The sequence below is a fragment of the Pollachius pollachius genome (genome assembly GCF_949987615.1).
Source record: "Pollachius pollachius genome assembly, chromosome: 7".
Taxonomy (NCBI): domain Eukaryota; kingdom Metazoa; phylum Chordata; class Actinopteri; order Gadiformes; family Gadidae; genus Pollachius; species Pollachius pollachius.
The window spans coordinates 20,843,380-20,856,941 of NC_136940.1; the positions used below are offsets into that span (position 1 = coordinate 20,843,380).

The window sequence follows — 13,562 nt, forward strand, 5'->3', positions numbered from 1 at the left end:
CCTGCACCGTCTCCCTCTTCTCTCTCTTCAGTCAATCGTTCTTAAACCTGCGCTGCCTGCTGCCCACCCCCTCTACCCCACCACCAACCCCCCAGCTCCATAAAATCGACGAGTAGAGAGGAGGGTGTGTGTGTGTGTGTGTGTGTGTGTGTGTGTGTGCGCGCGCGTGTGTGCGCGTGCGCGTATGCGTGTGTGTGTGTGTGTGTGTTTGTGTGTGTGTGTGTGTGTGTGTACTCGTTCCACCTCCCTTCAACTCCACTCAACAAGCTACAAAACTTCGGCAGCGCACCGAGAACTCTCCCGACCAGAGTCGTGTTCACTTTGAGCTCCGCGAAGGGACGGTGTCAGCCTCAGTCAAGCAGGCAGGCAACTTTACAAAAGTGCGCGAGTAGATAAACAAAGACCGTGAAAGAGGCGATGGTGAGGCGGAATGTTTCTCCCGCCGGTTGGCACATGTGAGCGAAGATTCACCACCGCAGGGTTCCGTTTGTCTCCAAAGCCGGACGGACGCAGCGTAGTGAAGGAGAGGAGATCGCTAGGGAGCGTAGAGGAGTGATTGTCACCGTAAGAAGCGTCCTCCTCCTCCCCGCGGCGGACGGGATGATGAGGCTCTGTGTGTCGGGGCTTCGCCTGTTCCTCTGGAGCGCTCTCCTGCACTCGGTGGCGCCCCGAGGTGCGCGCGACAGACCGCGGCAGTGCGACCCTCCGCAGTCGGTGAGTTGTCAGTGATGTGGCCACTTTGATACTGACGTTTTATGTGATATATATTTAGTAAGTTAAGGTTTTTTTATTTTTTTCTTTATCATAAGCGAGGACGTTGAACGTCTTAATGATTACTGCACATTTTTATGCTTTGTCATAAAATGACAAAGCAAAAAAATGAATAGAAAATCACTAAACTGATTTTCTATTCATATAATAATAATAATAATAGCGGTAAAAATTCCTTTTATTATTTTACTGTTAATATTATTATTATTATTATTATTATTATTATTATTATTATAAGAATTGTTATCAATAAATACAGAAATAAAATAATGTACAAACAATAAACACACATGAACACAATGAAACGTAACTTAAGTTCCAACCAATGGCAGCCCATTGTGCTTTAATTGGTCAACCAGTCCGCGTGCCAGCAGCTCTACGCTGTTTACGTGACAACAGAGCGGCGAGGACAGCAGCGCAGGGGACTCCATGCCGCCTGCATGCCTAGAAATGCCCCTCACCAGTCAGACGTGATTACACATCAAACATTCAGACACGGTTCATCTAGTATTCACTCATATAAAATTATGTCGACGTTTTTGAATTTTACCCTGAGCTCATCCAAATGATTGCTGACGCGTTGGAGTTCATTTCGTCCTGACTCGTCTCTAATCTCCACCAGACCTCTGGAGCTGTCGCTGCCTGCTGCCGTCTGTCTTCTGAGAGTCACAATTTAGGATCGATGAAGGAGATGAAACGAATCTTAATTAGAATCGTGACTGCATACCCACATACACACACACGCACACGCACAAACACACAGACGCACAAGCACGCGCGCGCACACACATGCACACGCACACGCATACACACGCAGGGACACATACGCACAAACGGGCGCACGCGCATACCTACAAGGAGAGAAATAACGTCGAAAACGCACCGCCTGGCTACACTATAAATTTATGTTCAGCATCAACAGAAAAAAAGGTAGATTTTAAAAGAAAAGTTGTAATAAAACCTGTGGCATTTTTAACCTAAACACGTAGGCGCTCATTTGGGAGTAATTCTAGATAACAAGATTTGGTTTCATTAGGCCTATAGGACTGAGTGCGGTGCAGTAACATAACTGTTGTCACCGATCGGATGAAGGCCTTCTTGCTCCTGCACTCCGTGCGATTTGTAATGCGTCAGAATAGCGCGTTCTGTTTTGTGTTAAAAGTAATTACTCCCATAAAAGGGAGTCATTCGCGTTCAGGCTCTCTCCAGTTTGGTAGTGAAGAATTCCACGAGTCCATTGCCCAGGGAGACTAACCTCGCTCTCCCCTTAAGGTTTGAGTTAAATCAGAAACTCAATGGACAAATCCTCCTCGTTTTTATATGCAGACATTCAGGCCTAATGCACTCACTGACTTATTCCAGAAATGGGGTCTATAGGGAAAATATTAATGTGTGTGTGACCTCAAAATATTGTATGCTGTAATTGTATTCCACTGAACTGCTACCGGACTGAGTGAATATCATGCACGATTTTTTTGAAAGGTCTTTGACAAAAATAGACTCATGTAAAATAACTGTGCCGCTATGTTTTTTTCCATTATAACTGTCTACCATCATTGTTATTGCAAAAGCGTGATGATAGAGAAAATTCCACCCTCGTGTTGTATGAAAACAAATCTAAATCATATTCATGGACGTTTCCAGATGATTGAATGTTCGCCCTTCAGTTGCAGTTTATTTATGCCTTAAACAATATTAATAAAATGCCATTATGCTTCAATCATACTATAATTCATAGATGCAAAAAAAAATCAAGCAACAATCTAATATTATAACAACAAAAATGAGCATAAATCAGATGTATTGTTTTTAACTTGAATGAAGATATTTGTAACACAACATATTTTGTTGACGTGTTGACATAAATCTGTCAAGGTAAAAGTAGCCTATGTCTCCCTGCCTCGGTCGAACACTCAGTCTCCCAAACCGTGAGCACTGCTGTGTACAGAGCGAGGCCCAGCCACTCCATGTTTGACTTTATGAGCTCCGGTCCAGCAGGAGCCTTAGAAATCCAGCAGCGGCTTTGTCCGTCCGAGGTATGCTCCATTACAATACCTTACAGACTGTTTAAAGTCCGTAAGGCATCGCTGTAAACCCCCTTGCCTTCAAAACAGCAGCTCGCCCCTCAACGCGCAGAACATAACGCATTCCTGCCTCACCCCCCCCCCCCCCCGTACGAGAAACCGTACCACTCGAGTTCCGAAACATTGCCCCTCTTCCACATCCCCCTCTAACCCCACACCGTTCTCCCCTCCTCTCCCACCAAATCGCAGCAAGGGGACATGAACTCCTTCCTGTGGACGGTGAGGCGCCCGCCTCCCCTCCCGCCCGCCTACCTGTTCGGCACCATCCACGTGCCCTACACCCGCGTCTGGGACTTCATCCCCGACGCGTCCAAGCGGGCCTTCCGGGGCAGCCCCAACGTCTACTTCGAGCTGGACCTGACGGACCCCCTGACCATCTCCAAGCTGACCAGCTGCCAGCTGCTGCCCCACGGGGGTAGCCTCCAGAGCCTGCTGCCGCGCGACCTGTACCGCCGGCTCAAGAGGCACCTGGACTACGTCAAGCACATGATGCCCTCCTGGATGACGGCCGACCAGCGCGGCCGGGGCCTCTACGCCGACTACCTGTTCAACGCCATCGCCGGCAACTGGGAGCGCAAGAGGCCCGTGTGGGTGATGCTGATGGTCAACTCACTGACCGAGTGGGACGTGCGCTCGCGGGGCACGCCCGTGCTGGACCTGTACCTGGCCCAGGAGGCGGAGAGGATGGGGAAGAGGACCGGCGCAGTGGAGAGGGTGGAGGAGCAGTGTCACCCCCTCAACGGACTCAACTTCTCGCAGGTAAGGGGGCGGGGGGGAATAGTGCATGATTTGTTCGTATTCTCTTGAGGCCCAATGTCAACTCAAGATTGTTCACGACGCACGTTTGGCGATGCAGAAAAGGTCAACGTCAAAGTAGAATACCCTCAACCCTAATAAAAGTGATGTGGTGCGTCTATACAAGCCATATTTTGTCTACGGTCTACATTCAAAACCTTGCCTTTCATCCGTTTTTGGACAGAACAAAAACACTATGTCTGATTCCATATTCTGGGACCTTTGAAACAATAGCAACCTCATAGTTCATAGAGTTATGCAGCAAATATTGAAAAAAGGAGAATAGCTGTGCATGTGTGTGTGTGCATGGGCGTGTGTGCCTGTGTGTGTGTCTGTCTGTGTATGCGAGTGTGTGTGTGTGTGTGTGTGCATGCGCATGTGTGTGTGTGTGCGTCTGTCTTTGCAGACAGATGGAGAGAGTTGTATCCTTTGATAGAAACCTACAGGGACTGCAGAGACAATGGCAGGCGAAGGCTGATTAAAACCTGTCGGCTGCGGACAGCTTTATGGTTATGGATGTCCCTCTACCTCACTAAGCAAACAGCCACAACAGCTGAACGCGCGTAGAGGTTGTCAGGGCAGGCCGTACACATGCAGAATGGATGAGAGAAGGTGAGAAGTGCGGGGCGCATTCTCTTTCATTAAAGCAGACTTATGTCTGACATGGGTTCTCCTTCGCAAGCATTGGAGTCTGGAGGGCCATTGTTGTTCTGGGCTTTACTCCCTACAAGTGTATGCTAGCCAAACATAAGCACATATGCCTTACTGTCCAATTTTGTTTTAAAAGACATACAAAAAGTAAACGCTTGGGTCACCAGGCAATTTCTGTAAAGTTCAGGAATGAGTCTTAAACATTAAAGCAGAATGAAGTTCCAGTCCCCTGGATGAAGGGGCTGTAGCCTGATGGCGTGGAGTCGGAGCGATGCATTCGACCGATCAAAAGCTATGGGACTGTTTTGTGTCTTGTTCTCATGTGCTGTGGGAGCACACAGCGGAGACAAGGGAAGTCTTGGGTAAGGACCCAATGGTAAGCCGTACCTTTGGCTACGAGAAGAGGAAAAGCTTTGTTTCTCTTGGCTGTTTCATATGGGGATGTCCAGGAAAGAGGAAAAGTCCACCTGCTTGTCATTTAACTGAAGAAATAACATACAGATCCGGGAAATATGAGTCAGACAGCTTCGATTTCTGGTGCCTTGCTGGGTCCAGGTCTGTTTAAAGGATGGCCAGAGATTGAGGACTTGTGGGGGTCACCTCGCTGGAAACAATTTCTTCCAAACTTGGGAGGTCCTCGAAAATTATTTGACGCGCTGTTACAGAACAGGAAATACGTGAGCCCCTTTATTGAGCCATTGATGTGATCTGTAATCAAAGAATACGCATGTGTGTGTGTCTGTGTCTGTGTGTGTGCTTCTTGGGCGATCTTTATATGGGGGCCTGTGTGTGTGTCTGTGTGTGTAAAAGATTTACGGATGTCATCGGCTCTTCACACATGCATAACATGCACGCCACATACAAAGGCACACGGAGGGCCCAGCAAACCCCGCAAATCAGCACACATTAGCGGGAGGGAGCAGCACAGAGCTGGGGGAAACGCGGTCAGAGATCCATGTGACAAGCCAGCAGGCGGCCAAGAGCTAATTCGAGAGGCAGACACAGCTTCTCCCCTTTCATCAGCACCTTCTAACTACACTGTCAAACCCCTACCCCCCCCCCCCCGGCACTGAGCCTAGAAATAGGGCTGTGCTCGAGACATACCCACACACTCACATACCTGTGCGCACCTGCACACACACACATGCACACACGCACAAGCAGGCACACACACAAACACACATGCAAGTGTGGACACACTATTGCACACACACCTGCATGCACACACTTGCAGGAAAGCAATCAGGGGCACACAAGCACACAGGCATGCAGAAACACACGCACACACACACACACACACACACACACACACACACACACACAAACACACACACACACACACACACACACACACACACTGTACTATTCAATTGAGTCAACAGCCCAGGTGTAAGATGTAATGTATATCATCGTTGGGTTTATCCGGTGCATTTGCCATTTACATTACGTTCCTCGTCTTATTGCCGTACTGTTGTGAAGGAAAGGCCTACACAAATGGTCAGTGTAAACGTGACCTGTATTTTTAACCGCCACAGCGGTGGCCGTTACTAAATGAACTCAGTTTTGAGTTACAGTCCAACAGGTTCTAGGCTACCACATTCAGTGTTGAGCCGACTAAAATGCTGCGGTTCTCCAACATCGATCACGAGACAGCCCTCATGTTTTTTTTGTCTCGAGGAGAAATCTCCTCCAATTGACATAAGTAGATGAAACTAATATTTTCACAACGCCAGTCATTGGTGCTGCATACAGATCATATGGGAATGTAGAAAAGTGGATACAAAACGATTCCGGTTCCACCGTCATAGGGCTATGAGAACAATGTCCTAATGCCTGAGGCCGTGGGGAGAGACCATTCAGAGCTAAAGCGGAGCTGGCATGGAAACCATTATTCTCAATTATGATCATTTGCGATATAATCTAAACACCATGGTTGATTGGATCCCTCTATGCCTGATTACAACGATGATGCGGTGAGTTACACAGGATGGGACGAGACGCTGTGTCAAAAAGAGACAAACGTGGAGGGAGAAATGATGAGGGGAGAGAGGGAGGCAGGGGGGGGCAGGGGGAACGCAGCCCCACTGGGGGAATGGAAGAACAGTGAACCCCGGGAAGGAGCAGGATTGATGTGCATCATGTCAGTGTAAGGTCTAATCTGAAACATGAGCACCACTTACAGGGAGTTCCCAGGTTGGAACCTCTCCCAAACCTTGCCGGGGCTGTGCACATTATTTGTTCCCAATAAAAAGTAGCTGCTCACAATATCCTGTAAAATACACAGAGGGCTTTTCAGAAACATGAATGGTGATTCATCCTCTGCCATGATTTAATTTATTATTTCATTATTGTAGGGTTGTTTCAGTGTTTTGGGGTTCTTTCATAACCACCTGGTGGGTATAGGTGCCAGGTGAAGGGGTGCTGTACAGTACAGCGAAGTTCTGGAGAGGCAGCCCCACCGCGCTCTCGCAGAGTGCAGACAGCTGGCGTCATGGTTACGCCATCGCCAACGGTGCCGCGACCCGACAGGAAGTCATTTTTCTCTCTTTTTTTTTGGTGAGCAGCAGTTAAACCGATATGCATTCATATTGATGCAGTGATCCTGCAATTGTTGCAAAAAGGTTATAATGTGTGTAAATGTGTGTGTGTGTGTGTGTGCGTGTGTGTGTGTGTGTGTGTGTGTGTGTGCGTGTGTGTGCGTGCGTGTGTGTGCGTGTGAGTGTGAGTGTAGCAGGAGGTATAGCCGATGAAAGACCGTTGGAAAGAATAAGAATAATCAAAGAGAGGGGAGGGAGAGTGAACGTAAGCGCGAGGAGACGAGGTGTACCGTACCAGGCTCTCAGAGCTTGGCACGGAGCCTGTCCTCTGTTGGACAGAGTCCCTGAGGCCCTCCAGGAGTTACGAGGAGTCTTTGTAGGAGCAGAGAGTGAGAGTTAAGGTAAGGGCGGGTGGAAAGAAACTCAGCGCCCGTGGCACCGGTGCCTGGTTCTCTCCCAGCGGCGATGGGAGGCGACAGCTGGGTGGGCCGCGCTCTACCTACTGCTCTGCTCTCTCTGGAAAAGCTTGGAGGGGGAACGGCAGGGAGGAAACCAGAGGCCGGCTGGAGGCTTCGGGTCGTAAAGCCGCCGGCTCCGGAGGGGTCGATTAATCCCTTCATAGTGTTCATTTTGGTCCTCAGCAGGTTCCCTCCGATGCGAGCATTTGGCTTTGTTTTGCACGAGGGGTTCATTTCCCATAAGGCACATATTCGTCTCCAGAGGTACGCCTTTTGTTTCAGATAGACGGCTGATGAAAGCGTCTAGCAGATGTCCTATAAAGCCCTATTGTACTGTAGGGGAGCAGTGGAAGGGGACTCCTTGCCAGCAGGGGGCCTCTCCAAGAACGCAAACACTTTTATTTATTTTTTCTGGGTGGCGTTGCCGTCGGGGGCTACCGGCCCGTGTCGAGGCAGAGAGATTGCATCATTTAGGTGGCGCCGGCCTCCTTTGGCAAGGGTCAAGGGTCACGGAAGGTGGTGGCGAAGCCAAAGGGCGGCCGAGCGGTGAGGAGACTGGCAGTCTGAAGGGCGTAGCCGGGGTCAGTCCGGGCACTGCCAAAGAGGCCGGCCAACAGCCAATCAGCAAGGGACTAGGGTGTCTTATCCAATCAAAGCGCGACCGGGTGTTGCTTCGGACAAGGGGGCGATTTTCATTTAGCTGTGACCTGTACTAAACGGAGTGGTACAATAATACAGACAGAACAAAGGATAAATACTAGGAAAGTAATAAGGAGAGGAAAAAATATAGTAATGAAAAAAGCGAAGGAGAGGAAAAAGAAAGAAAGATAGACAGACAGGCAGACATAAAGAAAGATAGACAGTGAGAAAGAAAAGAAGAAAGAAAGTCCCAGCACTTTCCTAGTGAAGATGTTAGGGTTTCCAAGTCTGCTGACATTGCACGCATGTCTCACACATACTGTGGTTAGAGTGGGGAATTTGCACTTTATTCGTGGTTAGGGGCAGGTGATACAGCTTGGATATCAAATAACTGTTTATTTTAGTCATCAAAATGATGGCATGCGATTCACTTGATATAAATATGAAAATAAGCACATGTCCACCAGATAGCCACTAATTAAATGATGTCTGGCGTCAGCATACTGCATTTTGATCTAAGTCAAGGTATAATACTCACAAAGACACTGTCTCTTTCTGTAGGCAGATACTTTTGATCTTCTCTTATGATGGTGTAACATAGTATTTAGGCTCTACAATGAATACCACTTTATCGAAATTCAATGGTCACAGTGACTTGGTGATTAAATGGTAATCCTTGAATAACAATCAAGTGTCATCCTGCTCTATGTCCTGAACAATCATAAAGGGATCAAGTAAATGATACAGTAAAATCATCCAACAAAATAAATTACAGATGCCGGGAAGACAGCAGAGAGGACTTTAGTTCTGTTGTGCTTTAATGCATATTTACGGTCCTTGAGGAGAATAGGATATTGCAATAACAAAAAAAATACAAGTAATGCATTTAAGCTGTCTCACTGCTTTGGTATGAGAGGGAAGCCGCAAAGATCAAATTATTTCAAAATAAGACTCTTGTGTGTCACATCAAATCAAGAACCAAACACGTTTTCTTTTCGAAGTGCAGTGTGTATTTACCTAAACAAAGCGTTTGTAAAAAGGGAATCGAAATTAAGCGATGTCCAGATTTACCCATAGTCAAATATTTACATTCCATGGTGGGTGGAGCATGTGGGTTTGGGGTGATGGGGTGTTGGCTGCCAGCGAGGTTGAGCATGGAAGACAACGGTGAAATATATCTCTCCCTTGGCCTTAATGCGTCCCTCCCACCACCTCTATCTGTTTCTCTCCCTCCACCTCTATCTGTTTCTCTCCCTCCACCTCTATCTCTTTCTCTCCCTCCACCTCTATCTGTTTCTCCACCTCCATCTGTTTTTCTCGCTCCACCTCTATCTGTTTCTCTCCCTCCACCTCTATCTCTTTCTCTCCCTCCACCTCTATCTGTTTCTCCACCTCCATCTGTTTTTCTCGCTCCACCTCTATCAGTTTCTCTCCCTCCACCTTCATCCATCTCTCCCTCCACCTCTATGTGTCTCTCTGACAAGGCCTGAGCCCCCCCTTGTTCCACTGTAAACCCGTTGCTCCTCCATGCTTGGCTCACACACTCACAATCCCCCCATACAAAGAAACGACAATAGTGTGCACAAGTGTTAGACAAGCATGTACACACACTGCTCTACCCAATGTGAACACACTAGCACACACACACACACACACACACACACACACACACACACACACACACACGCACACACGCACGCATGCACGCACGCACACACACACACACACACACACACAAACACACACACACGCACGCACGCATGCACGCACACGCACGCACGCACACACGCACGCACACACGCACACACGCACGCACGCACGCACGCACGCACGCACGCACACACACACACACACACACACACACACACACACACGCGCACACACACACACACACACACACACACCAACCTGTAGGGCAAAAAAAGGTTGGGAAGAAGGAGAAAGAGAGGAAGTGAAAGCGAGAGAGAGAGACAGAGACAGACAGAGCCAGTGCCAGATTACCTTCTCGTGTGCTGGGACGGGAATCCTCTCCCCCTGAGTGTGACATCAGAGGGGGATTCACATCCAGGCTGTAATTAACCTTCACAAATATGTGGAAATCTCTATCAGCAGGGATCTGCTGAGCGGGTCGGCAGGCAGACGGCGGGCCTACTGCGGCTGCTGCTGCACTAATGACTTAATAGGCCTTTTTAATGACCAAACAGCCCGCTGCCATCCAGAAGCACTTACACAATTATGCACTGGCCAGGGCCCACTGCAGACAAACTGCAGGATCACTCGGGGGAGAGGGAGGGAGGGAATGTGTGTGTATGTGAGGGAATGTGTGTGTACGTGTGACAGCGAGTGTGTGTGGGGCTTGGTGTGTGTGTGAGTGTGTGTGTGTGTGTTATCATGTGTGTGTGTTTGTGTGTTCTCGAGGGGGTATATGAGGGTATGTGTTTGTGTGCAGGGGTTTGCCTGAGTGTGTGTGTGGGGCGGGGATATGCGTGTGTGTGTATCTATCAGTTAGTGCGCATGTGTGTGTTACAACTGTGTGGTTTCAGAAGGCAGAGGCCTCTCTGACCGAGGACCGGAGAGGGACTTTGTCCCGTGGACGCCAGGGTTTATTATTTGATGCGGCTGCAGTCCTGTCCTCTGCGTATTAAACCCTTCACACTTGTCCCTCATCGCACACCGTCCAACAATGACGCCACTCTCCCTGACCCTTTTCCCCTGTTCCCATGAAGAGCGCGTCGCTCCCTCCTGCTCCGCCATGGGCCCGTTTCTCAGGTTCCGCAGTAGTGTGTGTGTGTGTGTGTGTGTGTGAGTGTGTGAGGGGTGGAGCTCCCGGGACAACCTGGGTAATGAGTCCACCACATTGTCACGCAGCTCCACTCACCGTGATGAGGCGGTAAATGAGCAGGGCAGCTTTCAGTGCGCTTTCATACCGGAGCACGTCCCATGCCAAAATCATCTTTGTCTCTCTCCCCCTCCCCGCCCCCTGCGTTCCCTTGCTCCCTCGCCCACCTCTCCCCGTCTGGGGGGATTGTTGGGTTCAGCCTTGCTGATTGCTGGGGATCGTTCACCGGTTGATTGTCCTCCTGGATACCTCACTTTTTTATCAAAACCTGGAGACATGCAAACACATTAACACGCACGCGCATGCAAACACTAACGCGCACGCACACACACACACGCAGACACACACACACACACACACACACTCACACTCACACTCACGCACACACACACACACACACACACACGCACACACACACACACACACACACACACACACACACACACACACACACATACATACACACACACACAAAAACACACAAAAATAAACACACACCCAGTGAGACCGTATTCATCAATTCTAATTATATTTGTAAGTAGGCCGATATAGAGCTATTGTGTGTGTGTTCAACCAGTGGAGATCAAGGTTAAGCGGCTGCTTGTCGTTGTTCCTGCAGCAGCGTCTCCAGGTAGCTTCCGGGCAGGATGGCATTTACTCCAGGGTGCAGATCCGGGGAAGGGTTGGGTAAACTGGGGTGTGTGGCTCCAGGGAGGGGTTGAGTTATTGGCTGATTGATCACAGACAGGAATGTTTTCCTCACAAACCCACTCGCGACCTCTGGAATGTTCTTTGTCTGTCAGGATGTCAGTCTGTATTCACCCAGTTTAACCCCTGGGGAGGTCACAGATGTCCGTCCGACATGTTAGATAGGAGAGAAGAGAGTAGGAGAAAACAGCAGGCTTGTATTTCTCTGTTTTGATTCTGTTCCTCTGTTCTGTTTCTTTGAAATGGTCTGTGTTGTCATGTCCATCAAATATTACATTGAGGATGTCCTTGTTTTAAATAAGATGATTATCATAAATAATAAGGAATATATATATATTTTTAAATAAATACAAAATAAATATTTTTTATGTATTGTAAATTATATCTAAATCTGTACATTCCTCGTTTGGTTTTCAAATCAAGGCCAACCCTTGAAAACAAGCTATCAAGGTGATTTGGTGGAATGTGATATATAAATGGATCATATAAAACGCAATCATCCAGATCTCTGCGTTGAATCGTAAACTAGATGTGATGGTATGGTAATCTGTGGTTCTGTTTGGTAATACATGGAAACATGTGGTGACCACTTATGGCGCGGTGCCTTGTCCAAATTATTTTGCTATGCTATAGCTGAGAATGCGATAGTAACAGATATAATACAGGGGCCGGTAGCATCACCAATCAGATACGTGCATGGACTTCGTGCCCTCCTATTTAAAGAGCAGGTTGAACTAAACACAGCCAGCGTGCTGTGGCATTCATCTTCTCATGGTGTCTTGGTGATGACCTCAGTGGACTTGCGTGTCTGTGACATGGACATCATCTGATACTCCCCCCCCTCCCTTCTCTCTCTCTCTCTCCCTCTCTCTCTCGTCCTCCTCTCCCCCTCTATCTCTCTCCCCCTATCTCTCTCTTTCAATATGTCTCTCACACACACACACACACACACACACACACACACACACACACACACACACACACACACACACACACACACACACACACACACACACACACACACACACTCTGTCTCTATCTTTGTCTCTGTCTCTTCCCCCCCCCCCCCCCTCTCCCTCTCGCCTTCTCAATCTCTCCGTCTCTCTCTTTCAAACTCTCTCTCACACACACAACCTAACACATATACTCTGTCTCTCTCTCTCTCTCTCGCTCGCTCACTCACACACATATGCACAACGTACAAATATTTATGATGATAGACTACGCATGTTTGCATATCCTTGTGCATGTGTGTGTGAGTGTCCGTCGTGGCTGGGCCTGCTAAGGCTTATGACCACATTAGTGGAGCCCTCTCATTGAACCCTGTTTTTAATGCGACCCATGCGTCTAAACCCCGCCCCCCACCACCAACACCACCATCCCACCGTCCCTGCCCTCCCCTCCTTAAATTCGGTCCATTCCCCTGTTATACAGAGCACGGTAGAGCACTTCAACTCCACTCACACCCCCCCCCCCCGTACCCCCGACTGGTCCTCACACCCTTCTTTACCCCCTACCCAAAACAGTAACCAGGTAACCTCTCATTCTCATTGACATCCCTGTTGAATTCTTTCTTCCCCCACAAAGAAAACCCTTTATTTTATTCTACAGAGTTCAACTCTCCGCGACCCCCTGTTTATTCCTGTTCTTTCTCAACTGTTACCCCGCCTTTACATATGGCTCATATTTTACACACATTTCACCTCAAAACGATCGGCTCGTCCATAACCTGGGGTCTGCTCATCACGTGCAGTCCGCTGTGATATGACCCCTCGGATGAAGTGGGTTTTCCTATCCGGCCTGCTTCACGTAGATTAATGAGGGTGTTTTTACAGCGCCGGCCTTCTAAACAGAGTACCAGAGGCAGGCTGTGACCTCATCAGCCTGTTCCGTATCTGATTATGTGGGCCCCTCCCAAGCCGAGGTGCAGATGTGCACCAGGTGAGGCCTGTGAGTGCAGAGTTCCTGCGTGACTTTACTCCTGCCTAGCTGCAGCTAGGACCTTTCTCCGGGCCCCTGCTTGTAAACCTACGGTCGTTTGGCTAGGGATGCTAAAGGCGCTTCCATCATAGCTCTGCTG

At 48.7% G+C, this 13,562-nt stretch overlaps 1 protein-coding gene across 1 annotated transcript in view; it reads left to right on the forward strand.

Moving 5' to 3' along the window:
- Nucleotides 1-262: 262 nt before the first annotated feature.
- The window catches only part of trabd2b (TraB domain containing 2B), a gene marked incomplete at its 3' end in the record, with an annotated part of 34,230 nt that continues 20,930 nt past the window's right edge, over nucleotides 263-13,562 (forward strand). The window contains exons 1-2 of the mRNA XM_079740051.1: nucleotides 263-714; nucleotides 3,045-3,614. Coding sequence (XP_079596177.1) covers nucleotides 601-714; nucleotides 3,045-3,614 — 684 coding nt within the window. The 5' untranslated portion in view covers nucleotides 263-600. The remainder of the gene's footprint in view (nucleotides 715-3,044; nucleotides 3,615-13,562) is intronic.